The sequence below is a fragment of the Arctopsyche grandis genome, chromosome 3, assembly GCF_051622035.1.
Source record: "Arctopsyche grandis isolate Sample6627 chromosome 3, ASM5162203v2, whole genome shotgun sequence".
Classification (NCBI taxonomy): Eukaryota; Metazoa; Arthropoda; class Insecta; order Trichoptera; family Hydropsychidae; genus Arctopsyche; species Arctopsyche grandis.
In genome coordinates, this window is record NC_135357.1 from 8,657,172 (window position 1) to 8,678,290 (window position 21,119).

General features: G+C 32.3%; 2 protein-coding genes across 2 annotated transcripts in view; both read left to right on the plus strand.

Annotated features, from left to right (window-relative positions):
• LOC143908985 (uncharacterized) overlaps nt 1-21,119 on the plus strand; it is a 146,225-nt gene that overhangs the window by 64,908 nt on the left and 60,198 nt on the right. The gene's annotated exons all lie outside the window — the stretch shown is intronic.
• Nucleotides 1-21,119, plus strand: part of LOC143909971 (uncharacterized) — a 73,481-nt gene that overhangs the window by 21,034 nt on the left and 31,328 nt on the right. The window contains exon 3 of the mRNA XM_077428295.1: nt 17,642-17,845. Within this exon, the coding sequence (XP_077284421.1) occupies nt 17,642-17,845 (204 nt within the window). The remainder of the gene's footprint in view (nt 1-17,641; nt 17,846-21,119) is intronic.

Consider the following 21,119-nt stretch of genomic DNA (forward strand, 5'->3'; position numbering starts at 1 on the left):
TTCGGTTTTAAATTTTTATTTTTCATTAGCATAGTGAAATTACTAAATGTACTGCGTATTGAAGAATTAGACTGCTCTGAATTAAGTGACAAAACTTTGGTTATGAAAAACATGAAATAAAATAATTATGGAAAAAAAAGTTTTTGAAAACAAGATTTTTATTAGTGTTAAACAAAGAAAAGCTTTTACTTTGTCAGTTATAATAGAATAATTGAAAAATTTGTATGATGTAATGTTTTTGTGTCAACCTATTGATTTTTTTGTATTATTTAAATTTGAAAAAATAATCGGTTACTAGCAAATGAAAAGCCAGATGATGGTTTTTGCTCTGCTTTGTAAATTCATTTATGTATATTTACATACATATGTTGAATGAATTAAATTACTGATGAAATTATACTACATACTGAAAATGTTGTCTGGTCACGTTTTTAGTATGGAAGTTGCGTACTTTTAATAAGATTAAACGCAAATTCGTGTGTGGTTTTCAAAGTACACGTTTTTAATTTATTTGTTCTGAAAAGAATAAATTAAAAAGATAAATTGTAATCTGCTTTATTTCAAAATATTTTTTTTCGATTAAAAGAAGTGAAAAACTGAAAGCCTCATTTTTCGATTAAGAAACCTTCAACTTGTTTCTTCGAAAATAATTCAACAGTTATTCAAATAACTGTTGTATTCAAATATACAAATAATTACAGTGAAAGTTAAAGAAAGGCAATTATAATCACACATAGAAACGTATATCTCAGATTAAATATTCATAGGAATAGAACGAGAAAGGCGAGAGGGGGGGAAATGGGAAAGAGACCCATCTTTTCAGAAACAATACTCGCAACAAACTTGTACGTTGTTCCAGAATAATATTATTTTGAAGTTTGCCGAATGACTTAAAGTCTCGAAATTACATTTTCAACGCTGACGGATAAACAAGCGTCTAATACGAATTTCCGATTCCATTCGATGACTACTTATTATTATATTGATGCTAGAGAGATGTTCTAATTAGTCTATATGTAATTACAAGGCACATGCAGAATCGAACGCGCGCCTGGTGAATTAGCCCGCTCCGATAGTACGTGACTCAATTATAATTTTCCTTAGGAATTCCAATCGCAAAATCACATTTGAAATCGCCGATGGCACTCGAGGGTACTGAGATTAAAATGGCGTAATGAACGGGTCGGTATTTGAAATAAATTCGCATAAAAGTCGATGCTCGAGTTTGACGCGCGCGTTAGTATACGTCAAGGTTTTACTTTGTTTTAGTGTGTGTACGTGTGTTTGCAATTTTTCAAAGGTCTAAAAATAAAAATGGTGCCCTCGGATCGAAACTGCTGAAATATAATAACAAAGGTCGGAATATTTACGTTTAGGAAAAACCCTCATCAATCATTCGGGACACTATCAAACGGTCCGATATCGAAGTCTTTGTTTTAACAATGGATACTGCGTAGATAGATTTATTTTTTAGCAATTCCATATATGCATACAGATTGATATATCGGAAGTATATTGAAAATTTTATAAGTACATGCTAAAGTGGGTAGATTTCTTTGTTAATATTTCATCAGAAAAATATACATATATACAGTGGCGGCTCGTCCATACGCACTGCGGTACTGCAGCACCCCCAAGGAAATTGAGAAAAATTTAATATTATTATATACATAAATGTATGTATATTATATGAAAATATCAATATTATTTAAGCGTGTATTAAGCTCGCCCGCACACCGATACATCCAATAATGATCATACATCGCGGTACTAATATCAGAAAGTGAGGCATCATTTATGATTTTGTGCAGTACGGTTTTCGATGGAATATGCCGAGTGGGCGAAGGAGGGGCGAGGGGGCAGCTAGAAGCTTGGTCCGTACTGCACTGCCAACAGTACACATTTCTTATTGCGTTCGTGTGCGCGCCGCGCGCTCGACACGCTCCTGACTTTTCTTCATTTCTTCTGCACCTTTTGTCTTTTCTTCTACACCTCTTACAGTTTCTACGTTTCTACACTTCCTTCTACACGTCACTTTAAGTATTTAAGATGGTATCAAAATCAAGAGAAGCTGCAATCTAGTAATATCGATGCATTTTCAATTATAGAAAATTTAGAAAGTTAAAAACTACCTCTGAGCCAGAGCGGTGTTTTTCATCATTAAATAGAATAAAGACATACATATATAATAAAACACAATGGTTCAAGAAAGATTGACGGCTTTGTCTATGCTGTCAATTGAAAAAAAAAATGATTATGAACAGTGAAAAATTTAACGAAAAGGTGATAGGCCTTTTTTCAAGGAAAAAAGACAGAAGAATCAATTTTTTAATAAAATACATATAATATTTAATTTTGATAATTTTGTTGTTAATAGTAAAATATAATCCAAATAAACGTTTTTTTTTTATTTTTAATCAACCGCAGCACCCCCAGATATCTTATCCACGAGCCACCACTGCATATATATCCATGTACGTGCTGTATATTTTTTCCGTTATCAAATGGATGAGGGTTTCTAGTCGTCGTATATCATGTGGGCTTATCGTATGTAGTATGAGCGTCGCCATGTCAACCCCTAATTCTACACTATAACTAATTAGACGACAGGCTGTAATGTTATAGTTTACTCTGGAGGTAACCCGAGAACCACTCACCTGAGCTACAGTGAGCCCATTCGGACAGAATTCGTACTGGAGAGCTTATTGTCGGAAAGCTCACGTTCAACGTTTACTGGAAACTGAATGCTGCTCGCACACGCTAGTTACGACAGACACGCTTTCTCAATTCGATATGTTTATTTAATATCAGAACTTATTTAGTACTAAGAACTAATTCTAAGCAAGTCCGATTGAAGATTTATCCAACTGTGTTGAACACAGGGATTGCGTTACCAAAATTTTGCCATCGGTAATTACTGGAAATTATTTTATCGCGAATTACATACGGTACTGTGATTATTCCGCACATATCGATATCGCGCACGTCACTAAAATCTCGAAAACGGAACGTCTGGCACCCAAAAATTCCATTCATCGAGAGTTAACCACGCCAACTATCATACTAATGAAAATTCGAGTTCCAGATATTTCGTATTTGCAATTTTCATGGCAACGATTGTCGTGTGCTCTATCACAATGTAAGAAATAATCCGTATACCATTAAATACATATAACTACCGGCATCAAAAGTCAATGCAAATAGCGGGTTTGGTGCATCCGCTCTAAAATCGCCAGATTAACAGAACGGCAGCTTTAAACGTAATTCTCGTTTTCTCGAATGATAGATTGCACATCAGATGACTTGTAACCTTTCGATGTGCACAGATGCAATTATTCGATAAGTTCCGAATCTTGCCTTATTAAACTCGCCAGAAAGATCCAACTCAATTTACTATTTCTTATTTATTTACTATTTGTTTTTTTATACATATCTATGTATATCCTGTCTGTTGATTTTTCAATAAATAAAATAAAAATAAAATAATTACCATTTTAATAATTGCATCTGTGCACATCGAACAGTTACCCGTCATCTGATGTGCAATCTATCATTCGAGAAGATGAGAATTGCATTTAAAGCAGCCGTCCGTTAATCTGTCGTTCAATTCGTCTGGCGATTTTAGAGCGGATGCACCGCATCCCAAATAGCGTATTGTGGATTTGGAAGTCTGAAATTTGTTTATTTTCAGCATTTTAATTTTAAATTAAATATTTTTCGAAGCTCGCTCTAATACAAATACGATATGTTGCAACATAATAGTAGCTAATTACAATAAATTTAATAAGTAGTGAGCCTTTTGTCAATTTGACAGTTCTCTTGTAGCACCACTGATGCGTTCATAAGAGTGGCCACACTGATGCATGCTTAAGAGTGGCAACAGAGACCATCCAAGTCGTAATAAATACGATCAGAAGGTTGTTTCAATTATGATTATTAATTACTAGTTGTTTGACCCGGCTTTGCTCAGTATTTGTAATATAAACAGCTTAAACCTGGCGAATCTAATAGTAAATATTCATTTGTTTTTTTATTAAATTTATTTGAATAAAAAAAATATGATATTTAACCAATTGAATTATCGCCATAGAAACTTGGTTTTTTTTTTCAAAGTTGCGTACAAAGTCTTTTTCGAAATTATATATTAGATTTAGAATGTGCTTTATTTATTTATACAGTTATACACTCATTTATTTTACTTTATACGACATCTATGGTCAAAAATTTAATATATGTATTATTCAAGGCCAATTACAGACATCGATTAACAATAATAGAGATATCTATGGACAAATTCGCAGCCTTTTTATAGATTAGCAAATTCGAAATGCTGTAAACTCAAATTTTGTGAAAAATAGAACAGCGCTGCCAATTTGTTGCAACCGTTTCAATGAAATCAGATAAATTGGCAAACTCTTATAGGAAATGATTGACCTTGGAGTCACAAATCCAAGATCTGGCCAGCAGTACAAAGCCAAGGATTGAACCCGTGACCACACAATTAAAATAATTTACCATCTATACTTTTGGTTTATATATATTTTTGACATTATTCACTTGAGATTAACTTTCAATCATTTACGGTTCAATTTAGGTTAATGTTTTAAGGAAAAGTAACTACTTACATTTATCTATCCACGTTGATTTATTTTTTTCATTTACCAGTGTAAAAATCGGTATATCAGTAACGGGAGAAATTATTTACCGTTTACCGGTAGTTGAAATTTGTCGGTAAATCACTATCCCTAGTTGAAAATACTTTCCATAATCAGTAACGTCATCCGCTTTCCATAACAATAGTTTCCAACAAAAAAATTCCAACATATGAGCCGTTATATTTGAAAGTGGCCACTTTTCTATACGTTCATTTTTTTCCATTTCAAGACATATTTCGCAAAACATTAAATATGCTGTTTTGCATTTAAAAAATATTAAAAATATTGGTGGCCTACAGTACATTTATTCTGCTTTTCCGAAATTCTGGACATATTGAATTAAAATAAGTGATAGAGCAACTAAATAAAATGAATTAGAATATCCAGCTAGCAAGCGAAAATTCATTTATGAATATATTTTTATTTTAACCAAAGGATTTTTGAATCCTTTGTAAACCCAGTGGAAGGTAGCGATGTGTACAATAAATATATACATATGTATATATTTATCTATAGTTAATTCAAATTTTGGTAGCTATCCGTATATTTATTATTATTGTATGTATAATATAATACAACTACGGCCCAAATTTTAATAACCGATCCAACAAAGGTCCGCTCTTTGGTTAATTATATTAAACGTCGAGTACAAATCTAACGAACGTGCAGCTTAGAATTTTAACGACTCGCTCTTGGGGAAGTAGTCGAGATTAACCAGTTCAAACCATGATTAAGGGGTAACAAACTATTTCGTTTACCTGCAGGGATGACCGGGTCGAAAGTTAACCAGCAGAAAATCCGATTTGACCACGGCGAGAAGCAATCGTACGTACTTGCTAGCCCGAAACGGGAAAATCGCATAAACAAATTAGGTCGAATACTTTCACTTTGATATTCAAATATGTAGGTGAATCGTCGCTGCAAAATATGGTAATGTATTCGAAAATACGTACACACACGTACGAAACCCCTCCGAAACCTTTTGCCCTTTATTCAAATTAAGCGCTGCTAATTTACCCATACATTTATGTACAATGTATGTAAAAAAAAGAACCCCGGTAAAACGACCTATATGAATTGATAACACGATCGTTCTGCATTATTTATCGTTTATTGAATGCTGTGATGTCATTTTGCGTTTAAATTCGTTGTTTTTGTGCCGTGCGCCAAACTTGTCCCTTTTTGTGGGAATTTTCGTTGTAATTGATATGCCGATTTGCGAGCGCTTTAATTTTGACGTCAGTAATTATACGACAAAAGACGATTCTAGATCAAATTAGGCGGTGGCAGGTTAACGTTTTTGAAAATCATTTATGCGAATGTTCAAAGGGGCTGAAGTCAATTATGCTCAAGTGGCTCTGTCTTCTCGTTAATCTCGAGTGTTTTCGTTTTCGCATTTAAAAAGGGGAGAAATGCGTATATTTTTAAAGAAGGATTCGTGTTTTTATATTATTAAACTCACGCCAATTATCAAAATGACAAATTTACTTTAGGTATACCATTGAAATGGGAGTGTTTTCGTTTAGTCTTTCGGTTGAATTTTGCGGCAGTCACTTTACTTGATTAATAATTGTAGAAAAAAAACATACCTCATGTCTGTTGGATTGTTATTTTATATTAATCCAAACGTATAATTTCAATTACACTGTTAATTATTTAAATCAACTTGAGCAGGCTTCATTTTGACGGTTTGTGTAATTATTATGATGTGTAGAATTAAGCGACCGTTTATTTCACACAGGATGCGCCTAGTATTTGCATACCTTTGTATTCAAATTTGAATATAACGGTCTTGTGAAGGGCTCGGTGGGTCCTAATCATAATTATTTTTGAAAATTTCGTATTTCCATTTGATCGTCATTTCAACTTATTATCAAATTTGCATTGAAACATATCAAAAAGCATTCAAAATTCATCTTAGCGATGATTTTAATACTCATAGTTTTATATATGTATGTACATAGTTATGTACATACATATATAAAAGGTTTACGCAAAACATTTTTATACCCTGATAATGAACACATTTCAATTCCGTGCTAGCTACAATGAGCTTGAATGTGATAAAATTGAGTTCTTATTGCATATTTATCCTTCTATTGTTCTGAAATTTAATTTAATACAATATATACATACATATAGATACTTGGGAATTCTGCATTAAGTCTAGATTACTCAAAATAAGTATACAACGCTGTATGTTTGGCATAACGAGGAAAGATAAAAAACTGAATACGTGGGTGAGTTGTATTATAAGGGTGGTTGTTTCAAATTAAGAATTATTTATTATATGTACATACATATATACAGGTATTTACATTAAATACCTGTATATATGTATCCATATATTTACATTAAACACGACATCTATGGACGAAATTGCAGCATTTATACAAATCAGCGGAATTCGATATGCTGAAATAATCAAAATTTTGCTAGAAAATGGATAAAGGTTGCCAATTTGTTTGAACCGTTTTAATGAAAATCAGATAAATTGACAAACTCTGATAGGAAACTATTGACCTTGGAGTCACATATTAAAGGTCTGGCCGGCAGCAACCGGTGAGATTGAACCCGTGATCACTTTGTTCGAAAGCACTATTAGCTAACCATTAAGCTATGCTTTTGTTTATGCTGATATAATGAAGAGAGTAAATAAATTGAAATAGCAATGTGTAGGTCTCGTATGTACCTAGAAGAATGGACGATAGATCGTCGTGCCTGAGAGATGTAAAAGGGTGCAAAGGAAGGTGACATGGGAAATAGGAAGACAAAATACATTTATACAATTTTATTATACTTTGTAGTGTAGTGTAATTCAGTGTACAGGTAGGGCTATTGCATACCAGTAGAGAGCTCGTAGGTTCAAGTCCCGGCCAAATACGCTGCTGGCGAGATCTTGTGATTAAAAAATTTTCCAACTTTTCTAGTTTAATTTTTGTGACAAATCTAATGAATCGGTACTTTCCACCTCAGTTTCTCACAAATTCCAGTTATAAGCATCTCAAATTAGTTGAATCTTATAAAATGCTACGTACATAATATATTTCACACACTGTTTATTGATTTTTGCTACCATCCATAGATGTCTATTGTATTCTGTCATGTTATATTTGAAAAATTATTAGTACTTATGTACAAAAATAATCTAACCATACGTCGCCTTGGGATAATTTCTGTTATGGCACATATGTGTGTATGTATGTAATAAAATAAAAATAAATAAAATATGTACATTTTTTGCCGTGTTTTTAGATCTATAAAATTGAGCCGTAGTCATATATACACAGAGAAATGTTAAAATAATAGAAAGGCCCTTAAGAATAAATACATTTTGTCAATATTACGCCGTACGTCTCCATAACTACGCTACAATGCACGGAATACAATCAGATCAATTTACTTATAAAAATGTATCCCATGTTGTTTATTGTGTGTTTTTGAATGCATTGTGCAATTTCTAACGATGCTTGCCCATCATGCGAACGTTAATATAAACAAACAAAGATGTTTTTATTGGACATACGTCGAGCACTAAGCATCAAATACGACTGATGTTAAAATTATTTAGGAATGTACATATGTATAGTGGATCGTAACTTACTTATTCCATAAAGAAAACGTTCTCAAGACGATCGTATAAATAATACCAGTCATAATACGTATGACGTATGCTTCTGTAATAAAAATCGTATAAATAAATGTTTTCCGGCGTCTACATACACCCTGTGTTTGAACAAGATTGTTATGCGCGAGAGATAACCGGTATAATCAACAAATCGACGTTTTCCGTTGTACGAACGCTGAATAGCAATAACTCGAGGACCTGAAACGTTCGCGAAACATCAAAAGAAGTGCTTTTTTGCCGCAAGAAGAGAAAAAGAAAATAAATTTTGAAAAAAAATCGTTATTCGCTCGGAAAGCTCCTGGAGATAAATCTCGGCGAACATGTCGTCTCAGAGCAAAACACTCTTGAGCTTGTTTCCCTATCGAATTTCCCATTAACGTTGTAACGAGGATCTTTTCAATTCGTTTTCGCCGATTTTCGATTCGATTTTCAATTATGACTTTCCTCGCATTACGGCCGTCGTATTGTATTATTAACAATGTAGTTACGTATCGAGATATTTGATTCGATACATGTTTACAAAAAGAGTATTTTTTACCGGCATAGGAATATTAGAATTCATTTTCGTGGTATTATATTGAGTAAAGCTGCTATTTGGGTCAAAATAATAATGCACGTTGTGAAATTATGTACACATTTAGTTGTTTGTTTGGTTCCGCTCGTTTTATATGCGTAATTGATGAAAGTAATTAAATATTAATAATGAATGTTAATTAAAATATTTGTATTTGTTATTATATTAGATTCAATATAAAATTGAATTTTAATATTGAACGTATTTGTAATACAATTTATTTTGCTGGGTCGTCCTAAACTAACTAATCCTCACCAAATCTAATACACCTCACCTAAATCAACTTTATTCAATTTACAACAATTCGATAATTTCATTAAGAAGAATGTGCAAGGTAAAATTTTAGGCTAAATTTAACGAAATGCTGATTTTTACAACAATACATTAATAAACAAATGATTAACTATTGTAATTATTCAATATTTAAATACATTTTCAGGATATGATATTTAATTGTTAATTTAAATATATGATATTTGATTATTCATTAAAAATTACCGGAGTGGAAACTAATCAATCTTTATTAAGTTTGACCCTTTTAATTTGAATATGACAATGATCTTTGTTGGTTTCCTCTCGTTTATGAGATACATAAACTAAGTCAAAATATATTCTTGCTAAAAGTAAGAATTGGAATTATAGGTCATATGCTTTTTATATTGATTGCCATTTTTTTGTTTTGAAATACGTATAATTAATTATCAACCGAATTTTATCTGAACATATATGTACAATTCGAGCGGCAAATGATTTTAAATTGAGTTGAAAAATGATGTTGGTAATAACCGTTTTCATGATGCAAGAATGAGATGAAGAATAGAGAGTGCATCATTCGGTCTCACCCGCTCAAAGTTCAATGAAAAAAATAAGCAAAAAAGTACAAATTTGACTTTAAAAATTCAAATATGTACTTAATAAATAATGACAATCAATAGAAAAAACATTGGGCTATTTATTGTTTCCAATATTCAATTTTAGCACAGCAATACTAGATTTTCAAGACTGCGAAACGCAAACAATCTGTAAAAACGTGCATTTTTTCAAACACCCATATCGCGTAAATGATAAAAAAATTAACAAAAATCATTGTCCTATTTGGATTCAGTGCGTCAAATTTTGTAAAGATTGATTAGTCTTCGCTCCGGTAAGAATAAAACGTGATTTTTTGATGTTCAGTGTTACACATGTAATTGTTTATCTGTTTACCTTAATAATTCCCGATGTCTTTCTATATATGTACATATATAATATGAACCAAATTATATTTGGGAAACAGTGTTTTTCCTCTCCATTCTATGTAATGTGTACTGCAAATACAAACTCTGGAAACAGTTTTTACAAGAATGGTAGTCGGCTTAGGGGCATTTCGCAATGGTACAAAATTTCAGCCAATACAACGCTTTTGGTCGTTACAATGTCACATAGTACTGCGGAAAAGCTTGCCTCGAGCGACTTTGAAAATTAAAATTTCGATCGTTTTCCCCAGTCGTTATATTACATAAGCGTTCAATTTTCGTTCGCTCTGCGGTATTCTGAATTTACACACGGGTGCGCGTATTATATATAATATGTATGTACATAAGTATTTACATGACGGGGGATGTTTTGCTCTTGGCTAGACACCAAGGCGTCGGGAAATTCGGGGAAAGTCGGCCGTCCCCTCGCCAGTACATAATTCAGTATAAAGGATACAAAAGATACACGTTCATACCCCATTTGCCGTGTGAAATCGTCCTGATTTATTTTCTTCTCGTATGAGCTTTGATTGTCGACCAAAAAAAATGATTTCCTCTACAATCCCACTAAGAGTCGCCGCAATGAGCATTTTCCGCTCGACTTGGTTCGAATACAATGGAAATTTTTGAATGAGCCGAGCCAGTTTTCCAGGTCACTCGAAGGTGGTGACCGCATTTTTCGTTGCACCCTCTCTTGTTTGTTTTTTTTTTTTTGATCAAACGTAATCGAGGAAATTTCTAAAATTCTCGTTCGATTCCTCTCAGTGTATTTTCACTACTGTGAAAATTCGCGGTGTACGTTTTCTCACGGCCAGGAATTTTCTCGTAATTTCATATAATCTCTAAGCTTTTTTCGATTCATTAAAGTAAACGTAGAAGCATTTTTAATGAAAATTAAAATTTACATTCCTCTATAAAAATTGGGACTATCAAATTTTTTACAATTTAAATCATTTGTTGTTTTTTTTTTCAACTTTCATCAAAATATTTAATATTCATTGTTTAATAAATTGTTGCTATGTATGTATAGATGTATTAGATGATTGCATAACTTAGTGCTCATTTTTGGTTAAAAAAACGTTTAAAATCCAATATATACGAATGTTTGTAGATATACATATACAGATATACGAATTATTTTAGTTAATATATCAATTAAAGTAAATATTGTTATTGTATTCATAAAAATTTATATTTATTGAAATTAAACATGCATTTAAATTTCACTTTAATTTTTGTCCATTCATTATAATACCCCAAAAAAATTCAATACGGTCCATTTTCATTCGTTCCAATTCAATTTTAACGGCTTATAATGTAATTAGGCATAATATGATTCCACTTTCACTCTTAATGTGATCTGAATGCTATTACCAAAACCATTCGTTGAATTTCAACGGATCCTAACGTGGTATTTTCCCCTTAAACCATACGCTTTGCATTATAGCTAGTGAACGCACTCGTATATTGTGTTATATAATATGATACCATTTTCATTTTTATTACATATGAAGCAATTTAGTACGACTACAATAAAAAGCTCTATTACGCTATATCGCTGCTGTAGAAGCTCTCCATTTAAAGTTATACGATCGTGAAGCTAGTGAAACGGAGCGTATAAAACTGATATACAATATAAAAAATAATTAGTTTAATGCATACTTTGTAATGGAAATGCTCAAAATTAGTACGTATTGCGTGCAAAAAAAATATTTTTAACTTATATGATATATTATAATATAATATGTACGTTGAAGCGAAAAGCTTTTAGTGGAGTCTATATTATAATGATATATTTTGCCGATGTTTATACTGATATTATACGAAAACAACCCATACACTATGAAATATTCCCAATTCGACGCTTGTTTTCTTTGTTCTACATACCTTATATGGGTGTTCAGTCTTTTGCCATATCCCTAGAGTAATTTATAATTTACTTTTTCCATATTTTGCCGACGTAGACCAACTTCGTGAAACAAAGCAACAACTTTGCCTTCTCAATTATGCATTTTGATATTTAATTTTTTATTCAACAGCAATAAGTACAGAAGAATAATACACTCAACGTCACACAACACAGTTTAAAAAAATACGGTTTTATACATAAAAATTCGGATGTGACCAACCTACGACTTTATCAAAGTATTTGAGGAATATAAGAAGGATAAGAAAAAAAAAATCGATAGTTAAACATACATACATGTTCACACATACCGGCCATGAGAGCATTTTCGATAAAAATTGAGCGTAAATGTTGGGAAACTTACACAAGCAAAAGTTCTACATCCGGCTGTCGGATTTTGTTAAAAAAAATTAATACTTGAAATCACTATATTTATTATAAATATTAAATATCAAGAAGATGAAAATGATTTTAAAGGTCAAAATAAAATAATGAAATATTGTTTTAAAAAAATTTACAATATCCGCTTTACGAATTCTAGCCAAAACCTTATCAACTCTAAGTTATTACATAAAAAATACAAATATAAATTTTCACCGGTGTGGAAAAAATTGTGTGGTCCCAACACATTTGACTTTTCTAAGAGAAAAAAATCCCACTTCCAGTTTATTAAATTATTGATGATTTTTTTTATCTTCATCACAATGATACAATGATTATATTTGAATTTTCTCGTGGAGATTACACATATTTAAAGGGTCGAAAAAAAATAAGAAAAATCGAACCATTTTTTTTTTTGATCTTTCGACTTAAGATCTTTCGACTTTCGATCTTTGCCTTCCGATATTTGCGTTTTCTGTCGTTTAATATTCTGTCTCGTCACGTAGACCCCATTTCTGGTCATCTTAAAAATGTGACAAAAATATAAGTCGTTTTGATTGGCATTTTAGTAATCGATACTAAGTTTCAGTTCGATAGGACTAACGGTATTCCAAAAATCTCCTAAATACATAAACACACACACACACATTTTTCTTCTAGATCAGTGATTGAAAACGAGATCAGTGATCGATTCTGAGTTGGAATCAGTCAAAATCTCGAGTTCGAATTTTCGCATAATTACAAAACTTCATATATTTTTACTACATACATATATAAAGTAGAAAGTATAATAATGCTATTAAATTAGTTCCCTGTTGGTATTCGTATGTACATATGTACGTCCGATTCGATTGAGCTTAAAAGCTTCAAAAACTCGATTAGCCTTAGCTTCAATCACGTTTATATACTGGTACGTATGAAAGTATATACATATGTATGTACATACATGTGGACTCTATAAATTGACTTTTCGAATTATGTGTGGCTTTTAAATCAGGGCGAAATTGAAATGTATGAAAATCTTGGCTAGCGTTCAAAAACATCCCGTTTTTATTTCGGAATTTTATATCATAAATGCTTGTGCTGGAAAGAATATCACTCTGCTTATATTAAAATTGTAGCTGCTCTATTTACATAATTTCAGGCTTCGAATATTCAGTGCGGAATTCGAGCAAGTCAAAATTAGCATTCGGACAAACTTTTGCGGCTATATTTTTACTTGCGTAAATGAAATAAAATACACACCGTCTTCAATAGCAAATATCGAAACAATTTAAAAAAAATTTTCAAATAAAAATTTCCTTTTTAAAAATATTTTTATTTCCTTAACTATTACAGAAAGTTTAATGTGATATTTTTCGCTTGCGGTACGTTTTATCTAAGAGCTGCATCTGCATTTTCAATGCAGAGGTCATAAATTTAAACCATTTCACCATATTTGAACTAACCATTCTATATTACTACACATAAAATATTTTATTTCTTTTATATTATATCAGTTTTCTAAAAATGAACATTTATAGTGAAAATAGTTAAAATTTACAACGATTAAATAATAATAATAAATTTTATTCCAGACGATAGGGAGAATAGTGCAATCCCCAACGCCCATATAAATAATATATCTAATATATAATTACGAAAGAGACTTTGCATGTATATTTATATGTAACTGTCGTTGGGAACTTTGTAAACAGGTAAGTTTCTATGACGATAAATTTTCTTTTCGGTTCAAATAAATTCGCCCCCGGCCCCGGGGGGCACCGAAGGCTCCAGGGCGCAGGCGCTGGGGGCGCAGTTGCCGGGGGCGCAGTCGCCGGGGGCACAAGCGCCGGATTCTGGTATACATATAATTTCAAAAGAGAAAGTATATATGTTTGTTTATTCGTGACAGTTAATTTAATAAAAAAAAAACAAATGAATATTCAAATAATTTTATATAAAACTAGCTGAACCCGGCATGCGTTGCAATGCCACAATAACGCATGCAATTCCCGTACCCGTTCCCATTTGTCGGAAAAACGCAGGTAGCAAACACATTGGTCGCGACGCTCAAACATTTGAAATTATAGCGTTTCAATAACACTCATTCTCGTTTTTCCAGTAAATCACTAATAGATAATAAAGACAATATTATTGAAAAATAGTAAAAAAAAATACATAAATAAATATATAATAATATAATAATAATCAATAATAATAATAATAAATAATAAATAATAATAATAATAATAAATAACATAATAATAATAATAAGAATAATTAATTAATTAATCAATTTAATGTCTATTTAAAGCGGTCGGTAGAGTAGTTCCATCCATCGAACATACAGTGAAGAATGCAAATGAGAAGATGCAGCCACAAGAAAACAATTAGACGATAAAAATATACGAAGACGTAGAGAGGCCGCTCTCATCCTGAGAACGGCCTCAAAGTGAGGCACATGCCCTTACACAAACATTTGCGACGTGCTACAGCCCCTAGGTAGCCTGAAGCGAGCACGGTAGCAGTTGTTATATTGTACCTTTATATTCCTCAACTTCTACTGCTTGTATCTGGTTCATAATTCTCCACTATAAAGATAAAGAGGATTCTGTAGCGTATTGCCGTTTGTAATGCATATTAGCTATATTAGAACATGCTTAGATTAAAATTAGCTTCATTACGATCACATCATCATCACCTACAGCCACTCACCATCCATAGCTGTATGAAGACCTCTCTTTTTTGAGCAACTCTCATCCATCTCACCCCACACTTTTTCCTAATTTTGTCTAGCCGTCCTCCTTGTGGCCTTCCTTTCACCATTTAAAAGTCTCTTGGTTACCATTCTAGCAATTATTTTGTCCATGTTAATAGATATGTGTAATATCTTCACTCTCTTCATTACTTCCACTACTCTTATCATACTTCTCACCGACGTATTCCGTTTCCTATCTCTCCTCATTCTGCCGATCATACAGCATTCCATACTTCTTTAAGTGCATTGGACTTGACGTAGCATCTTGTCGTGCAATGACCAAGTTTTATAACCATACGATTTTCAATCAATGTATCACTGGGAAAAAACATTGATTCTTTTATTATTGAAATTTACTATGGTGCAATTACATATTTTGCCTCAAAGCGTCACCTATGGCTGAATTCGTAGATATATATGTATGCAATTTAAATAATTTTATAACATTATTATTATAAATTAAAAATTATATTCAAATAATGGTGACAAATGAAGATAGGTTGCCAATTTGTTTGGAACCGTTTCAACAATGAAATCAGATAAATTTGCAAACTCTAATAGGAAACGATCGAAATACATATGTATATCCAAGATCTGTCCAGCAACATCGGGCTAAGGATTGAACCCAGAATCCATAGCAGTTGATAGCATTATAAGTAGAGACACGTATTTTGGGAATTTTGCTAAAAATGCTTAATTGATGCTAAAATTTGGAATAGATGCTAATATCTATTCGCATATTTTACGCTAAATTCGTAAAATATGCGAATAGATGCTAAAATAACAAACAAAAGTGAAATTTGCATAAAATTTATAAAATTAATAGACAATTTAGAAGGGTATTCCTATTCATTTGCCCATTTATTATGTAAAGAAACTGAGGGGATAAAACAGAGCTTGTAGTTTACCATAGACGCTGTTTTTCCTGTCTAAACCAAGCAACTGCTTTTGTTTACTACTGTAAACAAAATAAGACAGTTGGAGCTGTGTATCCAAAAGGCTGCTCAAAAAAGCGTCTTAAAACTAGACTCGCACTCAAGACTAAATGAGACAAATCTATTCCTCCAAGCATTGAGTAAACTATTCAATCCATCTGTGGCAGGTTCAAAATCTAATATTAATGTTAAAGGAACAGTTTTATTTTTTAGAAACCTGCCATTGTTTAATGTATTAATACTCAATGTTTGGAAGGATATCAGCACTTTTTTAGACAATTAATACAGAATATAAAAAGTGAATCCACGCCGGATATATTGCTTTTATTGATGACAACAAAAATTAAATATGAAGAGTTTGGTTGTGCAGCTCTAAAATCTATTTGGCGTCCCGTCAATAGTGTGGATGCTGAAAGGTATTTTAGTAAATACAATATAATTGTTACCGATCGTCGCACGAATCTCAAAAAATAATCTTAGAAATATGCGCCATGTTGAGTTTTAATAAATTTTAATTGGTATTATATTTTTATATTCATATTTTTTGTCTTTGTATTTTTATATTCATGTTTTTTGTCTTCGTTTTTTTATATTCATGTTTTTTTCATTGTAATTTTAATTCTAAAACATTTTTGAATTTTATTATATTTTAATTGTTGTGTTGTCTTTTAAATGTATATCGGTCTCCGGTTTCTATTATATTTTTATCGGTCTCCTTGACGAGCCGAAATGTGAAATTACCGAAAACGCAAATATCGGAAGGCAAAGATCGAAAATCGAAAGATCTTAAGTCGAAAGATAAAAAAAAGGGTTCATGGTAAACGGTATATACTCACGTACATACTCACTTAATTTGCGCGAGCAGGATACAACAGGAACAAGGGGAACAGGCTTTTACTCCCGAATTAATGTGCGCGCGAAGAATACGGGAGGAAAAGCCTGTTCCTCTTGTTCCTGTTGTATCCTGCTCGCGCAAATTAAGTGAGTATGTACCGTTTACCATGCACCCTTTTTTTATCTTTCGACTTAAGATCTTACGATTTTCGATCTTTGCCTTCCGATATTTGCGTTTTCGGTAATTTCACATTCCACCTCGTGAGTTAGACCCATATGTGTATGTATATAAACATATATGTATATACATTTTATTAAAATTCATCGAAACATTTTTAATGCCCTAAAACGCTAAAATGCAAAATGAACATGCTAAAATTGACAAAAATAGATGCCCAAAATACGGGTCTCTAATTATAAGGTATCCACTGAGCCATGTTGCTGGTTAGAACTTCAAACAAAATTTCATACATTTTTTGACGTCACCAGGTCAACTAATTAATATTGTTACTAATATTATTGCTATTCAAGAGATAATTTCAGAATTATAGGAGCTTATATGTATCCTCAAAAAGAAACGTATGTATGTATGTCGCATAATATCAACTTACTTTTCAACTTCTTATGCTACTAAGTATTTATATATTTATCCACTTTTTTTCAATACAATGCCACATTATCCCTTATCTGCGATGTATAAATGTACTTATATCATATATATCAACTAATGTTCCAATGTTAATTTGTTGACAGATATCCAATCAAAAGGACCCGTCAGATGTCCCCGTGCGATGACGGTTACATTTACATACCTGTCGCATTCATGGGTCTACTCTACCTGGTGTACCTGGTCGAATGCTATCACTGCACCGCAAGACTGCAATTAGCGCATCGGGTCGACGTCAATACGGTTGCAGATCACGTCAGAGCCATGAGAATGGCAAAACCGAAAGTTTGGTAAGTGGGGAAATTCAGAACGATCGCAGCAGCCATCTATCTATTGATTCTCGACACTCGCTCCAATTCCGATTCGAGTAAATTGGCCATTCGAGTAAATCATGGTGTAATGAATTCTCTATCCTGAGAGTTGCAGCTTCATCGTGAGAAGTATTCTCGAGAGATTTACTCTCCAGAGGATTAGTTTGGAATGGGTATATTTGGACTTGACATTTAAATCGAGGTAGCTGATAGTACTCGAATCGGTTGTGTGGGAAACCTGTTATCAGTGGGAACAATGTGTTGGTCGGTTTTTGATTTCGCGTCACGTATTTTCCGCGGAAACTCGTCGTTAACTTCGAATGGTAAAAGTTATTTTTAAACTTTCGTCCTAAATGCGTTTTCTTGTTAGAGAGGCTGGCCTTTCTCGCCTAGCCCAATTTTTCTCCTTTTCTTTTCGCATATACTCCCGCCATAGTTTTTGCGAACAATCAGTATAATTATACTCGTTGCTTACTTCGAAATTTGTTCATCGACATTTTTTCCGGGAAAATTTCTCTCGCCTTTCAGAAAGGGAAAATTACTGGTTTCTACGTGAAAAATATTACTAAAAGGCCAAGCGGTTCTTTAAAAACATCATATAATATAAAGTACGAACTTGTTAGCTGAAGTTTGTCATTTTCGTCATATTCTTACAATTCGACTTTATTATATTGAAGGTTCATTATATTTAGTATAGCGTGTCTTCTCTATTTATCGGGTTGATGAATTTTACTATACTTAACAATATTTTTACACTAAAATATAATCTTATCTATTTTTACATTCCTCCTTTACGTTTCACTTATGAATACAATTCAGGAAAAAGTTTGCACCTTATCCGATCGTTTTCATACTTTGCCATATTGCTCATTTTATAAGTAAATGGAGCCTCCGCCATTACGATAGAGATAAAATATCGTATAAGAAGCATTTCAGGTCCGAAGATTTTTAATCTCGGCGACAGTTGGTAGTCATTAATTTTATACATAGATGGCGGTAGTAAAAAAAAATATTGGTGTTTTTATTCAAAATAATAATTTTATATACAAATTATACAAGAGGTATGTTTTTAAAAAACTTTTTTTTTACATATTATATTACAAAGCTTTTTATTAGATTCACTCTGTTAGTTTATTGACATTCCTGCCCGTCAAAAAATTGTAACATGTATTTTGAACTACTTCTTCCGGTCACTTTGATATTTTATGAACATAGGGGAGCTACATACATAGCTAACATTGAATTAAATTAATGAATCCGACATGAAGCTAGAGGAGTTTAATCATTAACGAACTCATTAAAAATTTCATCGTAATCTTGCGTAAGATTGAAGCAATGAAAGCTAGCTATCCAAACACATCTTTCTACCGCCCCTTCACAACTGACAGTCTTAAAAGTTACTTTTTTCACTCTCATTTACTGTCATCTCATATAAACTTAACAATATAAGCTTTTACACTTTCTCACGTACGTTTTCAAATCACTAATACATTAATTAAAGTAATATATTGATGATAACCGATTTCTCGATAGATGATGCTACATATTTTATTGTAATTTTAAGGAGTTATGTACAAAAATTTTACCATAGGTGTCGCCTTGAGGCAACCTGTCATGGAACCTATTATAGAAATGCATGTATAATAAAATAAACATTACAAAATTTATTTAATAAAAAAATGTTAACCTCAAAGGATTGACAAATTTCAAAATGTGATTCGGAAAAGCTTATTCTAATAACGTCAAAAACGCTTTATGGTTTTCCGGTTGACGCGAAATTTTCCTTCAATATACACACGTCACGTTTTCACCCCGGTAATGTCTGTGTGTGACGTTTCTCCATGATGACGATCGCGAATAAAAAAAAGCGTACAATCCTTTTTCATATGAGAGTTTTTTCACTTGATTTTCGTCCACATTATTTGAAATTCTATTTGTGCGGATTTTTCTTCTAGTGAACCGGCGGCGACCCGTTTTGTGTTATTTTGTGTCGTCGAATATGTGAATTTTCTTTTCCTTACCCACTCACTCACCTAACCCTCTATTCTTCCCCCTCTACACGTCCCAAACATATCGAAGGCAAAGGTAGAAAGCGTGTTTTGGATAAAAATAAAAATAAAAACAACGCTCACTCTAACGACGTTATCGAAAGCATTGTGTATACAAGCTTCACCTATACATTACCTTTTGTTTTTCCCGATGGTGGGTTCTCGTAAGTATATTCTATTTTTTCGATTCTTTACCCTTCGGCTAAAAATGGAATGTCTAAAATGTGACCTTAGAATGTGACGCGGAAAGTTTTCTTTTGCTAATGCAAAAATAATGTTTCCTGAAGATATGATAATAAAAAAATCATATGCTGGGTGATTTATGCCTGTTTTTTTCGGTTCGAATAATTTCAAACCGACAAACATTCAAATTATACTTCCGTTTACGATAAGTAACTTCACTTCGAAAATAATAAACATTAACTTTTATTACTGTGCAATTATTTATTAATCTACATATAAAGCTCATTAGAATACGTATGGCAAGCTGTTTTTAAACAAAACTCATCTATTATAAAAAGTTTTTCAAATTGGCAATTTAATATAGTATCATTATCATTTAGAGCACACACTGTTTGGATGAAGGCCTCTCCAACACGCTTCCATTTGTCTCTATTTTGCGCATCTCTCATCCAAATCAACCCACACATTTTTCTAATTTCGTCCACCGATCTTTCTTTCAAACTTTAACAGTCTCTCTGGTACCATTCTAACACTTCCTTTGTATAATATCTTCACTCTCTTCATTATGTATTTCCTCTACTCTTATCATACTTCTCACCAACGTATTTCATTATTGTATTTCAACCAATTCACTCTTTTTACTGTATGATACTTGCGTATAAAAGTACAAATCTTTATGAAAAGTTGTTTTTGCGTTATAAAATATATGTAATACATATGTATTTAGATTAATTTTTGTATGTTTTTTTGGAGACAAAGTCAAACTTATATTGTTATTTTGGACGAGATTAATCGAAATTATTCATTGAATTAATAATTAGCGTTTACCGGAAAAACGGTATAGATTGAAGCTGAGAGGGAATTTTCCACACAGGTAAAAACCACCCTCAACATTCAAACTTTTAATTAAACTCTGATTTGACGAGTTTATCTTTTTGTTCCGGCGCGATTCTGGAGGCCAAAGAGTACCGTTATAATAAAATTTATTTTATAATACGAATACTCTCATTATAATATGTCTA